At 41.2% G+C, this 21729-nt stretch overlaps 1 protein-coding gene across 1 annotated transcript; it reads right to left on the bottom strand.

Moving 5' to 3' along the window:
* Positions 1–1308: 1308 nt before the first annotated feature.
* dhx38 (DEAH (Asp-Glu-Ala-His) box polypeptide 38) lies at positions 1309–21049 on the bottom strand. The gene is made up of 27 exons (XM_053513253.1): positions 20892–21049; positions 17397–17758; positions 17070–17281; positions 15881–16021; positions 15559–15721; positions 15343–15461; positions 14718–14794; positions 14465–14620; positions 13419–13580; positions 12952–13059; positions 11932–12050; positions 11703–11840; positions 10868–11054; positions 10033–10218; positions 9708–9848; positions 9501–9611; positions 9272–9388; positions 8503–8610; positions 8294–8406; positions 7162–7370; positions 6899–7053; positions 6642–6797; positions 6384–6518; positions 5185–5310; positions 3843–3938; positions 3395–3516; positions 1309–2126 (listed from the first exon to the last, which is right to left on the bottom strand). The coding sequence occupies exons 2-27, from the start codon at positions 17723–17725 to the stop codon at positions 2045–2047; spliced, it is 3768 nt and encodes a 1255-aa protein (XP_053369228.1). The 5' UTR covers positions 17726–17758; positions 20892–21049; the 3' UTR covers positions 1309–2044.
* Positions 21050–21729: the final 680 nt, after the last annotated feature.

Here is a 21729-nt window from a genome sequence, read left to right as displayed (position 1 = left end):
CCGCATCAGAGTCACCAGACACTCGAGACGCATCTCAGATCCTCTCACAAGTCCGGTTTTACTCTTAATCCTCCGACTCGTGTCCCCGGTGACACACACACACACGCGCCATTTTTAATTCCTTTCATCGCCACAAAGGCCTGCAGCATAAATCACTTAGAAAGGTGACGCCTGCCACCGTCATGCAGTCCGGGGATTTTTCAAATGTCAGCCCGTACCACAGATTTGTCCCAATTAAACGAGTGCAGGAGACCATTTCCAATCTTCACAAAGAACGTCTTTAAAAGAACGACTTAATGAAAGCTCGCTCTCCATCTACAGAGCCGCCAAAGTCAGGAAAACAGGAAAGATCGACTTAAACTCCTCCCTCAGAGGCCCGTGTGCCACCAGCGCACAGGAATCCAGAGTAAAATCAAGAACAGCTTCTGAGCCATACAAACCATAAACCTGTAGCTTCGGAAACACATCTGGATGGTGTGGACACACCGATTAACAGCTGCGTTCAGGCCTGCGGTTTAAACTCCCAGATGTGGTGTAAGTGGAATAAAAACCACGTCTAAAAGAATAATCCACACACAAAGCGCTCGTGCTGTTAACAGGATTATTTTCCGGGTGTTTGATTTAACTTGCGCTTACAGAATATTATTTAAATTGTATATATTTAAAATACTATATATGATGTTTAGGCGCCGTATCCTCACCGTGTGCTCTGCGAGCCGTAATCTAAATCCTCTTATTGTTTTCACAAACAGCGATAAACAACCATTAACTCACCAGACTCAATTATTCTCTCTCGCGCGTAAAAATTAATTGAACAAAAAAAAGTGGCTCGTCATGACAGTAATGTGGTCGAAACAAGCTGTTAAACGGATGTGTACGTTTTGAGACGGTGCAAGTTTAGTTTATACTTCTTTTCATGTTGATTATACTGTTAAAATAGCTGCTTTGTTCGCTAGTTTATAAGGAAACATTTCCCAAAAACTAATTCAGTGTCATTTCTACTTCTAGTCTTGAACTTTGAACTCAAGTATTTTCCAGTGTCTCATCTTAAAGTTATACTTCTGTCAGTTCACGACTCAGCAGATATTCATCTGTTTCTTCTCTGGAAGCTGGAAAGGAACAATTTAAAATCACAGAAATTACTCAGTGTACAGTCGCTATAGCCACAGTGTGTGTGTGTGTATAAACAGCCAACAGGAAGTGAGTACATGAACGTAATCAGTCAAACCTTCCTGCTCGTGGTTTAGGGAATTTAGCAGATTTTGCAGAATCAATTGCTTTGTGCATGTTGTGCTTCACACGAGTAGTTATTCAATACTTAGTCAATATTTTAACAAAAACCAAAACAATCTCACAAAAGTTGAAATGTAGAGAACATCCCTGAAGTTTAAAAACAAAATCTTCAGTTCTTCTCTACATACTGTTTGTTGGTGCCCTTTATTTTGTAACTGGATTTCATCAAGAATTATGAATTTTCACAAAACAGTCTCTTATTTTCTTTTACAGCTGCTTTAATTTATGCACTTATAGATCTTTCATGGTAAATTTCTTTTACACTTTCAATTGCAATACAATGAAAAACAAGTATTTTCATGACTCTACATTTATGAGCATTTTCAGGTTTTTTTTTTTTCTTTTTATACATTTGCTGCAGATGTAATATTTACAGCTGGAACAAAAATACTAAAAAATAAATCGGAGCATCGGGAGTCACAATGGAGACGTCCAGAACGGGCTGGTGTTTATTTTAATCACACGGTCACGCGGGGCGTCGGTGGCTCAGTGGTACATTTACAAACATTATTATACAAATGAGCGTAAAAAAAAAAAAAAAGCGTACAGTAATACACTGAACCTACAGGCTGGAACATTAAAGGAGGGGAATGTGTGGAACATGAAAACCAGCCCTGCAGTGAAAACGACGAGCCACGAGTCGAGTCCTCCATCTTTCTCCTCGGTCTTCTCTTATGCAAGTGCTCCTACTGCTGGCGCATGCTGGGAAATACACCCGCACCGGCTCCCAAAGACAGCGGGACGGGAGGCTTTAAAGGCCGAAGCGTGCAGGGGTTCGCTTTGGAGTCATGGGCACGTCCTCCCTCCGGCCCGGGGTGCAGATCTTTATGGATCTGTTCAGAGAGAAGGAGCAGGAAAGGTTATATTTGAGAAGACAAAAAAAAAAAAAAAAAGGCCACTAGTAATTCACTATACAGCAGTTTTGATTCCTTTCACTTAATGAAAAGCAGCGTCTCAGTTTATTGTGAAGTTTATTCCAGGTCAAGACAAAACATGTTATAATCTGCCATAAAACTTACACCATATTCTTGTGGTAATGTTTATTTTACATGAAGTTTTTCTTTATTCTATTTACCAAAAACATGGAATCTAAAAGGAGTCTGGCCTGGATGTCTAGCAGTGTTCACTTCCTGAACTGTGTGACTTGTAACACCCATTACATCATGGTAAAGATAAACATTATGTTTTATCTGTAGTGTGTGTCTGACGATACTTTTTTCTCATTTATAACAGAGCTGATCTAGGAGAAGCTGCTGTACTCGCTTCACAAACATTTCTGTACATCACGCTTTAAAGCGAATGAATAATGTTACTGAAATGACATCTTGTTTGATTGTTTTTCCTTCAGTGCTGAAAATTCCATAAGAGTTAACTCTGGTCTCATCTTTACACCTTTATTTCTCCGGATGTTCATAATGTTTGTAGTTTTCCATTTATGATTTAATAATAAAAAGTACATTCTGTCTCCTGTTCAGTTCTTGGCGTCGCCGCAAAAAAATAAAACATCTTATTAAATCCCAAAGACGTCTGCGTGCGAGCCAGGGCGCGTCACTTTAATTATCACATCCTACACATCACGTTGCCAATCAAATCTCAGGTCTTTTCCCCTTTAGTGCGAACGCTGTCAGTGTCGGTCGACTTTGATTTAGAGATAAAATGTACTGATTAATTAATAATGTGTCATCTTAAAAAGAAAAAAAATACACGCAATCTCTTCTCTTTTGTGGTGCCGGCAGATGTGTGCAAAATTAATTTCTCGGATTAATGGGAAAATTAAGGCGGCCTCGTCTCCTGTGCCGCAGCGTTACTGCTACAGTAATGGAGGTCAGGCAGGAGTCAATATTATTTCTGTTCCTCTCGGGCGCAGACAAGAGGTGAGAAAAGCTCATCAAGGAGCCAAGAAGAGAGAGAGAGAGAGAGAGAGACTGCGGGTCAGACGGAGCCTGAGGAAAAGGTTTGATAATAGCTTTCCCAAAATGACAACATTAGTATTTCTGCACAGCCGAGTTCAGGCCCGAATCTAAACGCCGCGATCGTGCTTTTCAGGAACCGAGAGAGAGAGCAGACGTTTTATAGCAAACGAGCGTGTGATGGACGGTACCTGGTGCTGCCCAGTGTGTTCCTCTTCTCCTGTTCCTCTCTCCTCGCTCGCAGCTGCTCTTCAGCCAGAGACATCTCCTCCTCCATGCTGGTGATCTCCTCCTTCGCTCTTCGGCGGTTCTCCTGAAAAAAAAATTTTGATTTAAAGGTGTTATTTTGGAAAATATACACACATACACGAGGGATTTAGGTAAAACAAACAAGCCAACAAAAGCTTTAATATGATCTGACTGCGACTCAATCTCGCGTGTTCACGTTTAAACACCTTATAATCAACCATTTTCACTTGGTTCACCATTTCCTCCTACATTACCCACAATGCTGTTGGTGGTGCAGTGAGATTTAGGCCTTGTTCCATCTCTAATCTAAAGAGTACTCTTACAACTCGAAGACTTAACGCTTCGTAATAAAGACGCGACAGTTTGGACGGTTTTAGGGCGGTATCTTACCTGTCGAGTCTTTCCCGCGTGTTTGATGCTGTAGAACATGGGGCCGAGCTCAGCCAGCCACTCCCCGTCCACCGCCGTCACACACTGCATGTACTCCTGCAACACACACACACAGAAGACCAAACCTCAGCATGAACACACACACACGTGCTATTCTGTTTATACATAAAGTTTAAATCCTCAGACAAAACAGTGAGAAGAAAAAAGGACCCGCAGGATTAGAGCAGGTGTGTGTGTATGTGTGTGTGTCGTCTCGTCTTCTCATCATCTCAACAACATTTATTCTGTTTATTCAGAACTCACAGTTTTAGTTATTTGCATAAACTCCATCACGTGTCTCGGACATCCTGCGTCTCTTCACCTCTTAACTGTTACACACGCATCCGTTCTCACTTTCAGTATATTTGACAGTTTTTAAGCGGTAAGACAAAACACCATTAGTAAACACAGAATCTCAGGATTTAATCCTCGTAAACATTCACTCTAGTCTTTTCTTCATAGTTATCTCCTCATTTGTGACCGAATATTCGACATATAATCTACACAACAGCAATAATATAATAATATACAAACCCTTAGCTGGACACGTGGACATATTTCTACAAATACACGTTTGAAGACGTTTTGTTCTATTTTTTTTTTTCTAAAGATCCTCTAAAGCCACCCTGATGAACTGAATCGATATGTACAGCTCTGTGCTGCAGCTCGATCAGACTTTTTTTTGCAATCAGATTTCTTTATTCTAGCCTCTGTAACTCTGTGCCAGTAAATCCCACTAATTTGAGATCTGTTGCAAACAAAACTATTTTTGGAAACACTTCTACACATTAGTGTGTACAGAACTTTTAAATGTTACAAATAACTAGTATTTCTCACTGATTCAGTCTGTTTGATTTGACTGCCTTCTCACTTTATCGTTAGATTCATCCGGTGGTTCACTCACGTGCTTATTGTCTGGAACTCTGTGTCCTTGCCCGTTTTTTTTCCCCCTCTTTCTTTGTTTCTGTCCTTGTAATTTGATACATCTTGTTTTGTTCAGTTCTCTGCTGTGACAAAACTACTTCCCTCAGGGATCAATAAAGCAATCAGGAAAGCAATCTATCCATCTATCTATGCATGAATATGCCGAAAGCTACGACGTCGCATTCAGTGGGGATTTATTGAGGCAGAGTAACAGTAATATATGAACAAATCAGAGCGCTGAGCATGAATCGGGTACGGAGACAAGAGAGAGAGAGGGTCACGCCGTCCCCTCAAACACACACAGGGAAATGAAAACAGCCTCAGAGTGGCTTTGGGATGTGAAGGTGTGTGTGTGTGTCAGAGAGGGGGATAGCGCTACCTTAGTGGTCATGACCAGCTCGTGGTAGGTGATGTAGTCGGGGGTGTAGCCCATGCCGAAGAGAGAGCTGGTGGGGTGGAGGTGACACGGCATCCCTGTCCTCACGTTCACGTACTCGCCGATGCCCTGAAAACACACACACACACTTCAATTCACAACATGTACACTTCTACAGTAATCAGGTTTGGTGGGGATTTACACTGAAAATGAAGCATAAATACATTTATTTAATATTTATTCCAGATCTTTATATGAGGTTCTGTAGTTGCTTTTTTATAACTTTATCCAAGCTGTCTGACTCGAATGAAGTGACTGATGCAGGACACCATGAAGATATCGGAATTTTTTATATGAGGTGCCAATAATTATGACACAGACTTGTATATATAAAAATAATAATTTTACTCTTTGACGTCATGTGACATTTTGCAACACGGCCAAAGCACAGCATTGGTGCTGATTTTATGTTATTTTTTCATGCTTTACATATAATACAGTTTCCGCAACATGGAAGTGACCGATGTCGCTTGACTTTTAATTATTATTATTATTTTTTAAAGTTGCTAACTTTAGAGCCGTTTTGGAGAGATTTTAAATTTGCCTTAAAAATAGACATTACAGTCTCGCTATTGTACTAGATATTGTATTTTAGTATTAATACTAAAATTAATATAAGCTTTTAGAAGCATATGAACTGTAAAAACTGTTGCTTAAATTAAGGAGTGATGTTTTAAAGTCATAAAGTCTGTAGTGTCCGTAACCATGTCAAATTCATGTTGCAGTATCTTCATTTAGAATTTATAGAATTAGAATAATACCCTTTTTTCAGGTTTATGTCTTTTCATGTAAATTCTAAACTGGTCAAGTTTCATCTGAATGACAGTTAAGACCGTTGAAAGATTTGAATTTTTGAAAAAGGTTCCGGACACTACAGACATCAAAGGGCGTGAAACTATTTAGCAAATGCGTTTCTTTTCATCTGATGAACATATAAATGTGTAGCATGTTTACAAAAAAAACAAAGAAGCATGGATTCGGGAGATAGGAAGCTTTAAGCATTATAATCTTTTAAAATTGTGTTATATGATCCTATCTGAAAATTCACTTTTTCGCCACAGGTGAGACACTTTTGAGCACCGATACCAGGTTCTGACCGTGACGTTTCAAAATAGACACACATAAAGACGTGTGAAACGCACCTTCAGCTTAGCCGCCTGGTGGAAATAAGCGGCGCAGATGCACTTCCTGATCACGTCCCAGTCCGAGCCGCAGGAGACCAGGTTCATCTTCTGCTGCACCATGATGTCCTTGAGCTGAGCTCGCACCTCACGTACCTGAAACACACACACGCACGTTATTCACCAAATCAGAAGAAGCCAATCTCATAATAACAACAATAATACAGAATTAATCTGAAGAAATGATCAGGCTGCTAAGACCGATCCGCGCGTCTCCACCTTGCGCATGGCTTTGGTGTGGATGAAGTGCTCGTTGCACCAGATGCTGGAGTAGTTGTTGTTCTTCCACTGCAGGTAGACGTTCAGGTAGGTCAGGTGATCGCTCTCGGGTACGGCGAACTTCTCCCTCACCTGGTCGCTCTCCTCCTCTCGGCCCTGACGGGGGCAAAACACATGGTTTTGTTAGTTTTTTTTAAGCAAAGATAAGGGTGTAAAGAACGTTTTTAAAAGTTCTTTTAAGGAGAAGTGTAGGAAACCTTGGGCCTGTAGAAGATGGTCGGTACGGATAACATGGAGACGATGATGAGGATTTCGGCGCTGCAGCCGATGTCGCAGGAGACGATCAGCATCTTGGATAAGGCGGGGTCTAAGGGGAACTCCACCATGAGCCGACCGGTCGGAGTCAGAGCGCCTGAGACAGACAGAGACGTATAGTGTGTGACATATCGAATTCCGGCTACACTTTATACTTTTTTGATTTTTTCCCCCCTTAACCCTTACCGACTCGTGTCCTTCTTACCCGTGTTGTCCAGAGCTCCCAGGATCCACAGCTGGTACATGGAGTTCAGCATGTTGTCTTCAGGCGGAGGGTCCATGAAGTGGAAGAGCAGCAGGTCCTGCACGCCCAGAGACTTGAGCAGCAGCACCACGTTAGCCAGGTTGGTGCGCTGGATCTCGGGGATGGTGGTGGTCAACATCTCGTTCTTGAAGGCGCTCTGAGTGTACAACCTACAACCGTGATTAGAAATCTTTAAGCACATTTATGAACAAACAAGAAAAATGGGAGAAAAATTCGTACGTGGCTCACAAAATTTACAAAATGTAAGCAGCTCTGGATAAGGGCGTTTTTCAAATGCCTAGACGTAGGACGAGCAGATTAGAATTTTCGTGATTTATTTTTTTTTTGCCTCCGCTCGTGTGTAGGACGCTCGCTGATGTCATCAATTAGCACCGGCAACGCAGGGATCTCACAGCAATGTTAACAACACACAGCTTAAGCGAGAGGTCTGGCTTTCATCCTTTTTCTAAACTTTAACGAATACGGCAGATCCTGCAGAGAAAACCTCAAGCAGATTTTTTTTTGGGGGGGGGGGGGGGGGGGGGTTGTCGCTTAAAATCACATTTGCTGTTTAAAATTAATAGGCAGTCGCAAACTCATAGTGCGTAGTCAGAAGTCCCGAGCAATTACGAACGTGAACCGCCAGGACATAAAAATCCGATTTTAACCCGATTTTTAATCCGACTTTTTCAACCAGGAATCAAGTAACGTGGGCTGCGATGTGACGAAACAGAGCGTAATCGTGCTGTAGCTAGCTCATTATCCAGATTTAAGTAATTTTTATCAGCTTTTATTCACTTTATTCTTTTATTTGAGATGTGACTGGACCAAAGTTTACACACAGATGAACAGAGGACTAAGATGAACAAAATATCTCGGACAGCCTCTCTGTGGTGGTGTGTGATGATGGTGGTGATGATAAAAGAAAGGACGGGTCATTCTGTCCCTCCTCATCATGTCCCTCGTTATGGACAGAGCGCTGTGCACTACAAAGGACCCTCATCTCTCAGACACACTTTCAGCTCTCTTCAGTTCTTTACTTCAGACTAATCCAGCTACACTGATTACGTCCTTGTGTGTGTGTGTGTTGTACCTGTAACACTGGCCTGGCCCGGTTCTTCCAGCTCGGCCTGAGCGCTGGTTAGCATTAGCCTGGCTGATGGGGTAAACCTGCAGCGCGTCCATACCTATACGCGGGTTAAACACCTGAACAAACCAACACCAGAACAACAGGCGTTACAGAGAGCTGCAGAGACGGAGAGTTACTTATTTAGATATAAACTCTAAACAGATGGTTAATACCTTGAGCTTGCAATATCCAGAATCCACGACAAACATGATGCCGTCTACGGTCAGAGACGTCTCGGCGATGTTGGTGGCCACGATGCACTTCCTCACGTCGTCTGGAGCCTGGGACAAAGAGAAATAAACCGGTTGCATTCTAACAACATGTGAACAGTGTGGAGCCGAACAGGAACTCCACGAGGAACCAGTTACGCTATTAACACCACGAGAATGCAGATAAAGAGGTCATAAAACAATCGCAAATGATTACGTGTAATAGAAATTAAGATGAAGTGATTATTCTGTTCAAAAATGTTAAGTTAAATGTTTAAAAAATAAAAAAAAAAGGTCATTAAGTTGTCTTAAACAACTATATATCTAATGCAATATAATGTATGTATTAAAAAAAAATACTAAACATATTGAATAAGTTGTGTTGATGGTCAATCTTCTGCTTCACTCTACAGTCCAGCAGGTGGCGATATTGCACCAAGTTTAAAAAAGGAAGCCACACTTTTGCAAACACACGAGTATTAACAGACGCTGGAAGCAGTTTGTATTTTCCAAAATAAAGTTTTGGTATATTTTTAAAGAATTTCAAAGTGTTTAAAACCGATTCTGTTTAAATACTCACCAACAAAAGACCGTCTGAATTCCATAAACTATTAAAGTAAGCTCTATAACACAGCACGGCCTTACACCTTTAAATGACTGAATAAAGTGAGGAAGCCCTAACGTCATAAACGTTGTCATTTCCGACCCGGAGCGGGCGGAGCAGATACTGTACCTTCTGGAAGATCTTGGCCTGCAGGTCCGAGGGCAGCTGAGAGTAGATGGGCAGGACGGCCAGCGCGGGAGCGTTCTCCAGCTCCTCTAATCGCTCCACGATCTGATCCGAAGTCACCTGTAGTGAGATACGGCCATTTTTAAAATCCCTAGCGTTCACACTCCGAATCTAAACTGAATCTGTTGTTTTTTTTTTTTTAAAACAGAAAACATCCTCAGTAATGACTGACCTCGATGTCCTCCTGGCCGGGCATGAAGATGAGAATATCTCCCACCAAGCCGCTGAGGTGGATCTGCAAGGCCTGCTTCACTGCAGCTTCCACATAGTCCTCCTGAGGTGTCTACACAAACGTACACACACATACCTTTAGAAACACACATCAGACTCATAAGACTCCATTGGACATTGGAAAAAGAGAAGAAGAGCACATCTTTACCTTACTGAAGAGGATGTCCACAGGGAACGTCCTTCCAGGAATGTGGAAGATCGGAACGTTTCCGAAGAACGCCGCGAATTTGTCCGAGTCCATGGTGGCCGACGTGACGATGAGCTTCAGATCGGAGCGTCTGGACACCACCTGTTCAAGAGAGACGAATCACGCTGAAGAGTTTTAGTCTCTGAACGATTCTGATGTGTTTTTTTATTTGTGTAGTAAATTATTAACAAATTTTGTTATATATTTGAATAAGAATCACGTCATCATTCAGTTCTCGACAGTTTGTTCAGTGCTATGTGACGAGGTGGAGACGTTTAGTACAGACCTCTCGGAGCAGGCCGAACAGCACGTCCGTGTTGAGCGAGCGCTCGTGTGCCTCGTCCATGATGACGGCGCTGTAGTGGTCCAGGTCGGACTCGCGCAGAGACTCTCGCAGCAGGATCCCGTCCGTCATGTACTTTATTATCGTCTTCTCCGACGTGCAGTCCTCGAAGCGGATGGCGTAACCGACCTACACGGATCAGGGTTAAAGTCTTTAACTCACAAACACACACTGCAGAAAATCACCTGCATCAAGAAGATGAATATATATAGAGAATTTACATTAAGCTCTGGTCATAATAAATATGTGTAGGGACAAAAAAAGAATGAATGAAAAACTAAGTTTAAACATTAATTAAATGATGTGTGTAGGTAAAACAGCTGTTATTGTATTTAATGAGAAATCCCCCTAATATTAAAAGCAAAAACTCCAAATGACTGAGTAAGAAACATGGAAGAAAGAGACGCAATTAAAAAAAATTTATATTAAAAAAAAAAACTACAGCGACACCAAACACTTCTCAATCAAAGTGCAGTTCTCAAAAAGACAAGCAATATAAATCTTTGAATAAAGTGTATTTTTTCCCTAAAATAGATTTTATTTCCAGATTTACTCTTTCAAGTCACAATGATTTAAATAAACTAGAGAAATGAATAGGATTTATTCCACATTTCTGCATTCTGTAAATCTCATGTTCGTCCACCAGATGTCAGTGTTGGCGTATAAAACATGCATGTGGTCTTTAAAGCATTTATTTATCACCTCTGAGAATTCTCCGCATGTTCTGAGAAAAACAGAAAATACCCTCTACTCAGCAGATTCAGTAAGCGAGCCTCACCTCCTCCCCGAGGTTGCTGTTCATCTCCTCGCTCACTCTCTTGGCGACGCTCATGGCGGCCACCCTGCGCGGCTGCGTGCACCCCACCATGCCGTAGCTGGTGTAGCCGTCCTCGTGGAGGTACTGCGTGAGCTGCGTGGTCTTCCCGCTGCCCGTCTCGCCCACCACAATCACGATACTGTTGTCCCTGTGTGATTATCGAGGACAGAAAACAGACGCTGGATGATGAACTGATGATGAGCAGGGATGAGACTCCGCCCACTGAGGGCAAAATATCAGCACTAGAACTACTGCAGATCAGTTACATATGCACATAGTTTAGTTCAGAAAAGTCAAAATTCAAATTTGAAAAAAATGTCAAATTGTTTATTACTTGCTCAGGACACATTTATCAATCTTTGTCTAGATCATATTAGACTATAATTTAACAAATTGAGTATTGAACATTAAAATATATATATATATATTTAAACATTAAAACATCTTTATATATTTATATAAGGAATTTATATTTGTTAAAGTGTTTTTTAACTGCTTAGTAAAAGTAAAGTAATAAAAGGAAAGCAAAATTATACGTCTGTTTTTCAAACTTCAACCCATGATACGATTTGAACCGTGAGCTTGGTGACCAAAGAGCAACTGCTATTTTAGTGCAAGTTGTTGCTATAGAAACGATAACGCTGGGATAAGTGCATTAGTGTAGATGGGGATTATATCGAGAGATAAAGAGATTTTTTACACTCAGAACACTTTGTTGTTCTTTATAGACAGTCCCGCTTTGACTTGAACGCCCCACATATAAAGACTTTCTGAAATGTGGTAAAGATCTAAACACCTGATGATGTTGAGTAGCTGCTGGCGAACAGCGAAGATGGGCAGGAACTGTCTCTGCTCCAGGAGAGTCTTCCTCTTAGCGAACTCGCTGCTGGCTTCAGTCTTCTCCTTCATGTGTTCGGCAAACTTCTGCTCCGTCCTGCAGAAACAATTAACCATGAAACCAATTTAATATCCAGTACAGGAAAGACGTCACTACTGGTCACACATGCGTGTGTGTGAACACGTACTTGTAGTCCACAGTTCCATCCTTTCCGACAGCGTTAGCGGCAGAGGTGTCCTCCTCTTTCTTGATGCCCATGATGTCTCCCAGTTTGGTACCAGCCAGCTCCCAGTGTTTGTGCTGCGCCTGTTCCAGTACACAGAATAAAAGAGAGAGAGACTGATTTAGGATGAATATTTTAGAGCCTGCGTTTGCTTTACACTGTGTAGTAATGTACTTTATACACATATTCCTAAAATTGTGTACGAATGTCGGTTTTGTTCAGCGTCAAAAGTGAAACCCTTATTTACTAATTAACGCGTCTTGTTTATAGCAATGATCTCTTCGCTAATGCTCACATTGAATCACAATCCGGATCTTTTCAAGCAAGAACGTTTATGTAACAGGACCTCAGCCGACCTGTTCATCTAAAACCACACACAAATAATGTACAGTATAGTACAGGGAAACCCTCATTTCTTCATGTTTTGCTTCCAAACAACCAGAGTTTTTTAAACATGGTCTTCCTGGTAGACTCTCACTTCAGTCCAGTCCCTGTACCTGAGCAGTTTTAGAGAAATGTTTTGTTTCTTAAGCCACACAGTGTCCTGTCAATCATTCAAGCATAAAAAAATGTTTAAGATACCTTAAACATGGCTTAAAACTAGTTCATGAGTTTTGTGTGTTAATCCAAGTACTGGAGAAACAGATGCGTCTTGAGTCGTCGTTTCAAGATAGGTAGTGTACCTTAACCCAAACAAAACTTTTTTATAATAATTTTTTTTTTTAATAAAACAGAAAAACAGATACAGTGATGCATCACATTTCTTTTGTGTGATACTTTGTGTTTAATTTTTTTGTTTTTTAATTAACAAATTTATAAGTTAAATTAACATTTATATGTTGGCCTTTGATGTAGTAAAATGATGCAATTCCTCTAAACTGCTCTAAACTGTTCACACACTGGCAGCAAATTATTTGTTAAATTTGTTTAGAATGAATCGCACAGATCCTAAAAGCAGGACTGAAAGATGAAGAGAGACGTCACCTTCTTGCGCTCCTTCTGCTCTCGGTGTTTGCGCACCAGCTGGCTGCCTTTGCGGGAGATGATGGCCATGTCGGAAGTCGGATCTTTCACCGGAATGACCGGCTCGGGCTGGGAAAAAAAAAAGAAGAAAGAAATCGTTATGTTATCAGAAAAAGGAAAAAAGAAGCTGGTGATGATTCTGGATTAAACCGGTTTGGGTGTTCATTACATCATTTGAGTGACTACATTATTTTATTGTATATAATAAATCCATCTAAACTTCAAATGTAAATCTATGCAAAATGCAAATAATTAGTGATTTTTTCATACATTAAGGTGTCATCTAAGATCAAGGAAAGCAAAAACTTCTCAGCTACATTTGTGTGATATTTATAATAGTAATTTGTAAAACATAAATGTCAAGATTTCAGTTTTCAGTAAAACCCCAATACTGCGATCAGCAGTAAAATACAGTATAAGAACTTTACCTGCTTGGTGAAGACGATTCTGCCGTCGAGGAACGGAGGGACGAGGTTGTGGACGAGCAGGTGGACCCTTGCTGCGTTGTCTTCTTCAAAGTCCTCGTCCACTTCCAGGCGCTGGACCACACCGCTGGTCAACATGCGGTTCGTCTCCCAGCGTTCGATGTCCTGAAAGTGTGTAAAAGCTCAGTTACGCTCGGGTTTATTGCATTTGTTATTTGCATTTAACAAGCAACAGCTTACAGAAATCCAGATCTAGATTAGAGACCACACTAAGCGATGTATTTTTAAAAATAAATAAATAAATGTATAACTTGTATTACAAATATTAACATATATTTCAATTGCCTTCAAAATGTTGTAGTTCCTCTATTATCCTGCAGATGGTGCTCTAAACTGTTCACACGTTGGCAACAAGGTATTTGCTAAATTTAAAAATGTTCAGAATTGTAAAAACTAAAAAAGAAATAAATTATATTGAATCAGGATATTTATAAAATATAAAATACTTATCACAAGTTGCAATACAATATCGTATAGGACGGCGATTCCCTCATCTCTAATGTCAACCCAAAGTGGAACAATCATATCTTAGCAGGTGAAAAATATCTTTTGTAGTCAAAATTTATCTGAAATTTCCTAATATATGATTACAAAAAAAAATCATAATAATAAAAAATCATAATAATAAAAAATACGATTTTTAAACATCAAGCTTGTTTTCAGACTAAATTAAATTAGTAATTTTTAGGCGTAAATTGTTTTTTTTATTGGCTGATAATTTGAGCATTTATTCCTTGAAAGAAACTAAATTATCTGCCAACAGTAGGTGTAAAATTAATCTAGAAATAAGCTTAATGTCTAAAAAACATATATTTAGCTGGTTTTAATAATACAATAAGAAACTTCAGATAAATCTAAAAAAACTGATATTTTGATTTGCTGATCACTTTTTTGTAGTTAACCTGTCTTTAATCCTTAAAGCACACAGGTGAGGATAAACAGTACTCAGTGTGTTAATCAGATTTCAGGAAGTTCCCGACCGGTCGTACCTCGTTGATTTGTCGTTTCTGTGCAGAGATGCGTTTCTGGGTCTGCTTCTGCAAAATCTGCTCCCTCTTCTTCACGTACTCGTCCGAGCTGGAGGTCAGAGGGTTGTGGAACTCGTCGTAGCCCTCGTCCATCATGTACCAGTCTCTGTCTGCTTGCTGCGGACGAACCAAGTGAAAAGCCTTTATATAGAAAAGATCATGAACACAGATTACTGTTTCAAAGTTGAAATCGAGTCGGGCTGCACACACTGACCCGCTGGTCTTCCTCCCACTGCTCCTTCTCGTCCTCGTTCTCGAAAGGGATTCCGTCCTGTCCGTCCTCCTTTTTACCTACAGCACGAGAGACGTAGGATTAAACACTCCGTCTGACCTGTCGGCCTTCACACTTAATTACCTACTCGTTTATCACAGACACACAGCGTTACAGAATTCTCCCGAAGGTGTGGGTTTATTTTCCACTACAACACTGATTTATATCAATGTCCTTGTTTCCATAGAAACACCTCACACAAATTTTTTTGTGCATGTGTAATTGTTACTTATACGGTGACGGTTTCTGTATGGAGAGGAAGGAGTCTCCAGTGTCAGAGCTTTAGAACAGTTGCGTTATGTTTCCTGACAGAAGAGTTTAACAAGAAAAAAAAAACAAGACGAGCAAACTCATTTCACGACATTAAAAATTAATTCAACTATTTATTGGAAAGATTTTAGCAAATGTAGGTTGTTTATGAAGTTAAAAAAAAAAAAAAAAAAAAAAAAAAACACCTCAGGACATGTCATCCAGACTAATCAACCACCTCATCAGTGCGTTATTCTCCACAACGCAGTGTGTGTGTGTGTGTGTGTGTGTGTGTGTGTGTGAGAATACAGGAACACACCTTTCCCTCTGGACAGACGCGGTGTGGAGCCCAGGTGCTTCCTGTCGTTGGCCCACTCGTTGTATTTGTACGACGGCGTGGGCAGGGGCGTGTCCTCTGGATAACGAGCTCTCACTGACCTTTGAGAGACACAATCACACACACACACACACACTCAGTACAACTAATCGTTTTAATAATCCCATGATTACTAGAAAGCTGAAGAGAGTCTCTCACTTGTCTCTCCTCTCGCTGTCGCGGCCCGAGCGTGAGCCGCGCTCCGAGCGATCGTTCTCGCGGTGTGAGGGGGCTGGGGAGGGGCTCTCCCAGTGGGAGCGGCGCGAGCTGGCGTAGCCGCTGTCGTCCTCGTCCCAGCTGGAGGCGGACGGAGTTGGAGCGTCTGTGGACCAAACAACAAAAAAATGTTTTTAACCTCGGGCCAGGACACACGTGTTTAAAGGGGGACGCAAACATCAGGCTATTAAGCTGAAACCCTGAATCTTATCTAAACTCTTATCGATTATTCTCATGATGTTGAGAAGCCGACGGGGTCACCGACCTCTGGGCCGACTGCGGGGACTTTGAGGCTCGTCCCTGCGACTCCCGCGGCTGAGGCGCTCAGACCAGCGCTCACTCCTCGCGCTGCCCTCCGCGTGCTCCGAGCGACTGCTGCTCGACCCTCGACCGCGGTCCCGCTCATCTGCACCAACAAGCACACAAACACAGGCATGCTTACACTGGAAATAAAATAATGTGCTCCTGCCTGGGGGATGGGGGAAGGAGGGGAGAGAGTGAGGAAAAAATAAAAAGATGTGGAGAGAAGAAAGAGATTTGTGTGGGTTTAGGAAGAAAAAGTGAAAGAGGTTGAGGGAAAAATTTGAAAGAGAAAAGAGGGAGTTGATAGAGAGAAAGGAAATAAAAGAAAGAGAAAGACAGGAAAAGTAAAATGGAGAAAGAAAGAATATGTAAGGAAGAAGGGAAGGGGAAAAATAAAGGAAGGGAGAGAGAAATAAAGAAAGGAAAAACCTCAAAAAGAAAAAAGAAGGGACAGGAATAGAGAGAGGGAAAGAAAACAAGGAGAACGAAAGAAAGTGAGAAAAGGAGAAAAAAACAGGGGAGGAGAAAGAGACAATGAGAGGAGGAGAGAGAAAAGGAGAGAAAAGAGGGAATGGGATGGAGGAAGGGAGAAAGGAAGGAAGAGAAAGAGCAGGAGAGGATGGACAGGAGAAGGAGAGAGGGATGGGGAGAGTGGAAGAAAAAACAGTGAGTAAGAGGGGAAGGAGGGAACAGATGAAAAAAGGAGGGACAGGGAGAACAAAATGGAGGAAGAGAGAGGCAGGATCAGAGGGAGGGAGAGAGAGGAAGGCAAAAGGACAGAGAGAGAGAGAGAAAGAGTGAGTAAAAGAGAAAAACAGGAGAGAAGGAAAGAAAGAGAAAAAGGGTTTGAGGAAGGGATTTATGAAGGAAAATGAATGTGGTAGAGGAGAAGGGAAGGAGGGAAGAAACAGAAAGAAAGGGAAAGTGAAAGGGAGAAAGAGAGAGGGGGTGGAAGGAAGATGGGAAGTAAGGGAAAGAGCAGAGAGAGAATGAAGGAAAGAGAAAGAAATATAGGAAGGAAGAAGGGAAGGGACAGGGAGAGAGGAGTGTAGTGGAGCAGAGACATAAAGAGGAAACGGGTGAAAGGAAAAGGAAAGAGGTGGAAGGATGGAGGGAAAGAAAAGAGAAAACAGGAGGGAGTCCTTGCTCACCTCGCTCACTTTTCCGCTCTCTGTCTCTCTCCCGGTTTCTGTCTCTGGATCTGTCTCTGTCCCGGTCCTTGTCTCGTTCTCTGTCCTCTTTGGACGAGGCGTAGACGCCGTGCTCTCGGCGGTCTCTCTCCCGCTGCTGATGCTTCCTGCGGAATTCTTCACTCACTCCGCCGGGGTTCGAAGGCGTTTCTGCCCCTGACGTACGGTAACGCCTGCAGTACAACATCAAGTCATCAAGTGAGAAAAGCCAATCACACACACACACACACACACACACACACACAAGAAAAGGAAGAAAAAATAAACAGCGCATGGTAAACGCCTCACCGCTCTTTCTTGCTGTTCTTCCTGTCTCCACCTTCCTCTTCCTCATCGGAGCCGGAGTCGCTCCTCCCCTCCTCCCAGTCCCTGTAGGACGACACCTTGGACTTTTTCGAGGTTCGGTCGTCGAGGTCAGAGTTCAGCTGCTCCTTCCCTTCACGCTCTTTGCGTTTCTGAGCTGCGAGTAAATCGAGGCCGAGCAGAGAGACCCGAGGAGCCGGCGCGCGGAACACATGCTGCTCCGCCGAAGCCGTCTTCTTCTTCACGATCAGTCCTCCGACCTGCGCGCCCGGGTCGCTGCCCTCTATCCTGTGCAGGGACGCGTCGTCCTCCATCTCACCGGAGAGGCTGTGGTCCTGCAGGGTGATCTGGAGAAGTCCACAAGAAAGACAGAGAGAGAGAGAGAGAGAGAGAGAGAGAGAAAGTGACACCTCGATGATTTGACATTCTCCGATCTGATTGGTCAGAAGGTGTTGATTTATTTTATACAATATATAACAGCAGCTCTGACACAAGTGCAGGTTTAATGTGTTACAGTTTCCATAGCAACAGCTCATTCACAAGGACGTCCACAGCAGACACTGAGTTTATAATAATAACACTTCTAACCGTGGCAACTGGTATTGTTTTTGGAATTTTTGTTCTGAGCGAGTGAGACTTCAGTGACGTCTCTGCAGTTTATAAGAAGAACAGAAGCCGTCTCACTGGAGTGCATGATGAGCAACGGTGCGTTCTACGGAATACAAATACTCACATTTCAGTTCTCTATTAAATGACCTTTTAGATGAAATTGTTGGCCAAACAATGTGGTATAAGAGAAATAAAACAAAATTAAACTGGGAGAACAAAACGACTGGGTTATGAATCGAGAATCTTTTGTCTGGAGATTCACGTATCGCCACATTGACCAAGTTTTTTTTTTTTTTTTTTTTTTACTATTTTTACATTTATAATAGAGATGAACCGGTCGATCAGCCAGTTACCAGAATCATTTGGTATTCAGTTTGATTGGGTGTGACCGGTGATCAGCCTCAGATTTTACAATTCTGTACCAAGCGCAGAAGCTTCCAAGTGGCGCAACAGAAACCCATTTTCATTGCGCCACGTTATCAAAAATCATGCGTGTTAAATCCTCTGATGTGCCTTTTTTCCCCAAAGTAACTCCATAAGTGAATTAGTTTTAAACCCACTCACTACATGTGCTTACACCAGTCTCAAAACACCACCAGCGCTGATTATCCAGATCGATCCGCGCACTCGCTGTTAAGTTGAGTTTTGTGACTTTGGAGATGTTTGAGGAGATAAAACACTGTCATCATCGTTTCTTTATAATCCTACAGGTGGCGGGCTCTGAACTAATCACACATTTTTATCCCGTATGGCAGGAGTGAATTATTTTGCCAAGTTTGTTTGGAAATAATAATGATGGCAGATGAGAGAGATACGCGCTGATCAGTAACTGAATGTTAAACTCTTATATTTGAAGTAAGTTTGTATTGTTTAAATGCTGCGCTTTAGTTTTAAGTGTGAAAAATAATGTTATAAAGAACGAGCTACATTTAATTAATTAAACCTCAATTAATTAAATACAATCATTATTATTATTATTTTTTTTAAAGGCTTAAAATTGTAACAAAAGCGGGGAAACAAATTACACCGCGTTCCAAATCATTGTGCAAATTGCATGCAAGTGTAAAAAATTAAATGTTTAGTTTTTAAATTAAACTCATGGATGGTATTGCGTCTTACGGCTCAACACTAAAAATGAATCTCAGCCACCTGTGATAATTAGTTTCCCAGATGAGCCCAATTAAAGGAAAAGTACTGAAGAAGGTTGTTCCACATTATTAAGCAGGCCGCAGGTTTCAAGCAAAGAAAGATAAAGGATCCCTCTGCCGCAGAAAAGCGTCAAATAGTGCAATGCCTTGGACAAGGTATAAAAACATTAGATATTTCATGAAAATTTAAGCGTGATCATCGTACTGTGAAGACATTTGTGGCCGATTCAGAGCACAGACAGGTTCGTGCAGATGAAGCAGAATGAGGAAGGTTTCAGCCAGACAAATTCATCGGATTAAAAGAGCAGCTGCCAAAATGCCATTACAAAGCAGCAAACAGGTATTTGAAGCTGCTGGTGCCTCTGGAGTCCCGCGAACCTCAAGGTGTAGGATCCTTCAGAGGCTTGCAGTTGTGCATGAACCTATTATTCGTCCACCCCTAACCAATGCTCACAAGCAGAAACAGTTGCAGTGAGGCCAGATATACAGTATATGTAGACTAATTTTACAAACAGTCTTGTTTACTGATGAGTGTCGTGCAACCTTGGATGGTCCAGATGGGTGGAATAGAACAAGGGTGCGACGTCTACAAGGAGGCGGCGGAGTCATGTTTTGAGCCGGAATAATGGATAAAGAGCTGGTAGGCCCCTTTAGGGTCCCTGAAAGTGTTTAAATGACCTCGGGAAAGTATATGCGAGATGGTGTATTGTCGTGCATGAAGATGATTTTGCTACGGAAGGCACGGTTCTTCTTTTCGTATCATGGAAAACTTATTGGCTGCTATGGGCATACAAGATAAGAAACTCATGGTGTGGCCACCATCCTCCCCTGACCTCAACCCCATTGAGAAGCTCTGGAGCATCCTCAAGCCAAAGATCTATGAGGGTGGGAGGCAGTTCACATCAAAACAGCAGATCTGAGAGGCTATTCGGACATCCTGCAAGGATGAAAATCAAGCAGAAACTGTCGAAAAACTCATAAGTACAATGGATGCAAGAATTGCATCCATTGCAATTCGATGGATGATCGAATTGCAATGGATGCAATTCGATTGCAGGTGATGTTAAAGAAGGGGTCCTATGTTAAGATGTAACATGCTCTGTTAGGATGTTTTTGATGGACGATGTGAATATGACCTCCCACTGCTGCAAATTCAACAGAAGCCCATTTTCAGTTCTTTATAACCTATAAAATGTTTTAACTTTGTTGTGCATAATAATTTGGAACAGTGTGTTTTTTTAATTTTTGAAATAAAGATTGTTATCATCAGGAGGTTTGTTCAATAAAATCTGAATTATACCCTAATGGTTGTTGACTTAAATTATACTGACTGTCATTTGTATTGACTAATTATGAAAATCAGAGAAAGATATCATTGGGGTGACACCCGTATGTAAATAAAACACTAAGAATTGTGATGTTTTTGGGGAAATTGTTAAACTTTAGATTAATAACATTAACATTATTTTCTTAACATGTCGGAACAGGAGTGGGTGTTATGAATGGGTTTAATGGGACACGTTAGGAAATGGGTTTTATTTCATTACATTTTGTAATAAACTTAACAGCAACACATTTATAAACCAATTAAACACACTGATTTTAGAGACACAGTCGAGCGCGAGCCGTCACACATGAAGTCGCTACATGAAGTTGCCGCGCTAAGCCGCTAACGCAAAGCTACATGCTAACGTACTGAATAAAACCCATCCCGAGCGCTCACCTGCTCAATTCCGCTCTCTCACTGGGGGGCCTGGGTCAGCGCCGAACACATCACCGCGGTCAGGGTAGGACGAGAATACCAATAATAATGATAATCTAAAAGAAAAACAATGAATCGTCAACGGAGAACTAAAAGCGACAACAATACGCAAAGGAAGACGCCATTATACGGCCCACAATGCAACGCGGCGTCACCGCATTGACAAAACTTTATTGGAAAAGAAAAAACGACAAACATCAAAGCAGAAGAAAAAGCTTACATCAATAACATCAATAAGAGAATGTGTGTATATATATATATATATATATATATATATATATATATATATTTTTTTTTTTTTTTTTTTTATGTATATACAGTATTATAATATATACTCAGCAACAAAAAAAAACGTCCCTGCTGACTTGATTTTGAGCCTCCCTTTATTCAGGGACACATTGTGAAACATTTTTAGTTTGTCTTATGGTGTTGACTCTTTTAGTGTTCATACAAATATTTACACATTAAGTTTACTGAAAGTAAAAACAGTTAAAAGTCAGAGGACGTTTCTTTTTTTGCTGAGTATATATTATAAATAGTATTATATAAAGATATATATATAATATCTTTTTTTGGATGATGTATATACAGTATTTTATATTTATATATACAGTCATGGCCAAAAGTTTTGAGAATGTTATGAAGATTGATCAGATGAATTGCATAGTCCTTCTTTGCCATGAAAATTAACTTAATCCCAAAAAATACCTTTCCAATGCATTTCATTGCTGTCATTAAAGGACCTGCTGAGATCTGGAAAAAGGCTTGTCCGGAGAAGAAAAGGTGAGCGCTACCATCA

The sequence above is a fragment of the Clarias gariepinus genome, chromosome 15, assembly GCF_024256425.1.
Source record: "Clarias gariepinus isolate MV-2021 ecotype Netherlands chromosome 15, CGAR_prim_01v2, whole genome shotgun sequence".
Classification (NCBI taxonomy): Eukaryota; Metazoa; Chordata; class Actinopteri; order Siluriformes; family Clariidae; genus Clarias; species Clarias gariepinus.
The sequence above is the reverse complement of the archived record's forward strand: the minus strand, read 5'-3'. Positions and strand labels throughout refer to the sequence as shown.

Coding starts and splice junctions, on each gene's coding strand:
- dhx38 (XM_053513253.1), bottom strand. CDS start 17,725: ATGGAGGACGACGCGTCCCTGCACAGGATAGAGGGCAGCGACCCGGGC. Junction 14,621..14,717: donor AGTGGGAGGAAGACCAGCGG/GTCAGTGTGTGC, acceptor GTTCGTCCGCAG/CAAGCAGACAGAGACTGGTA. Junction 11,055..11,702: donor CAGCTACTCAACATCATCAG/GTGTTTAGATCT, acceptor ATAATCACACAG/GGACAACAGTATCGTGATTG.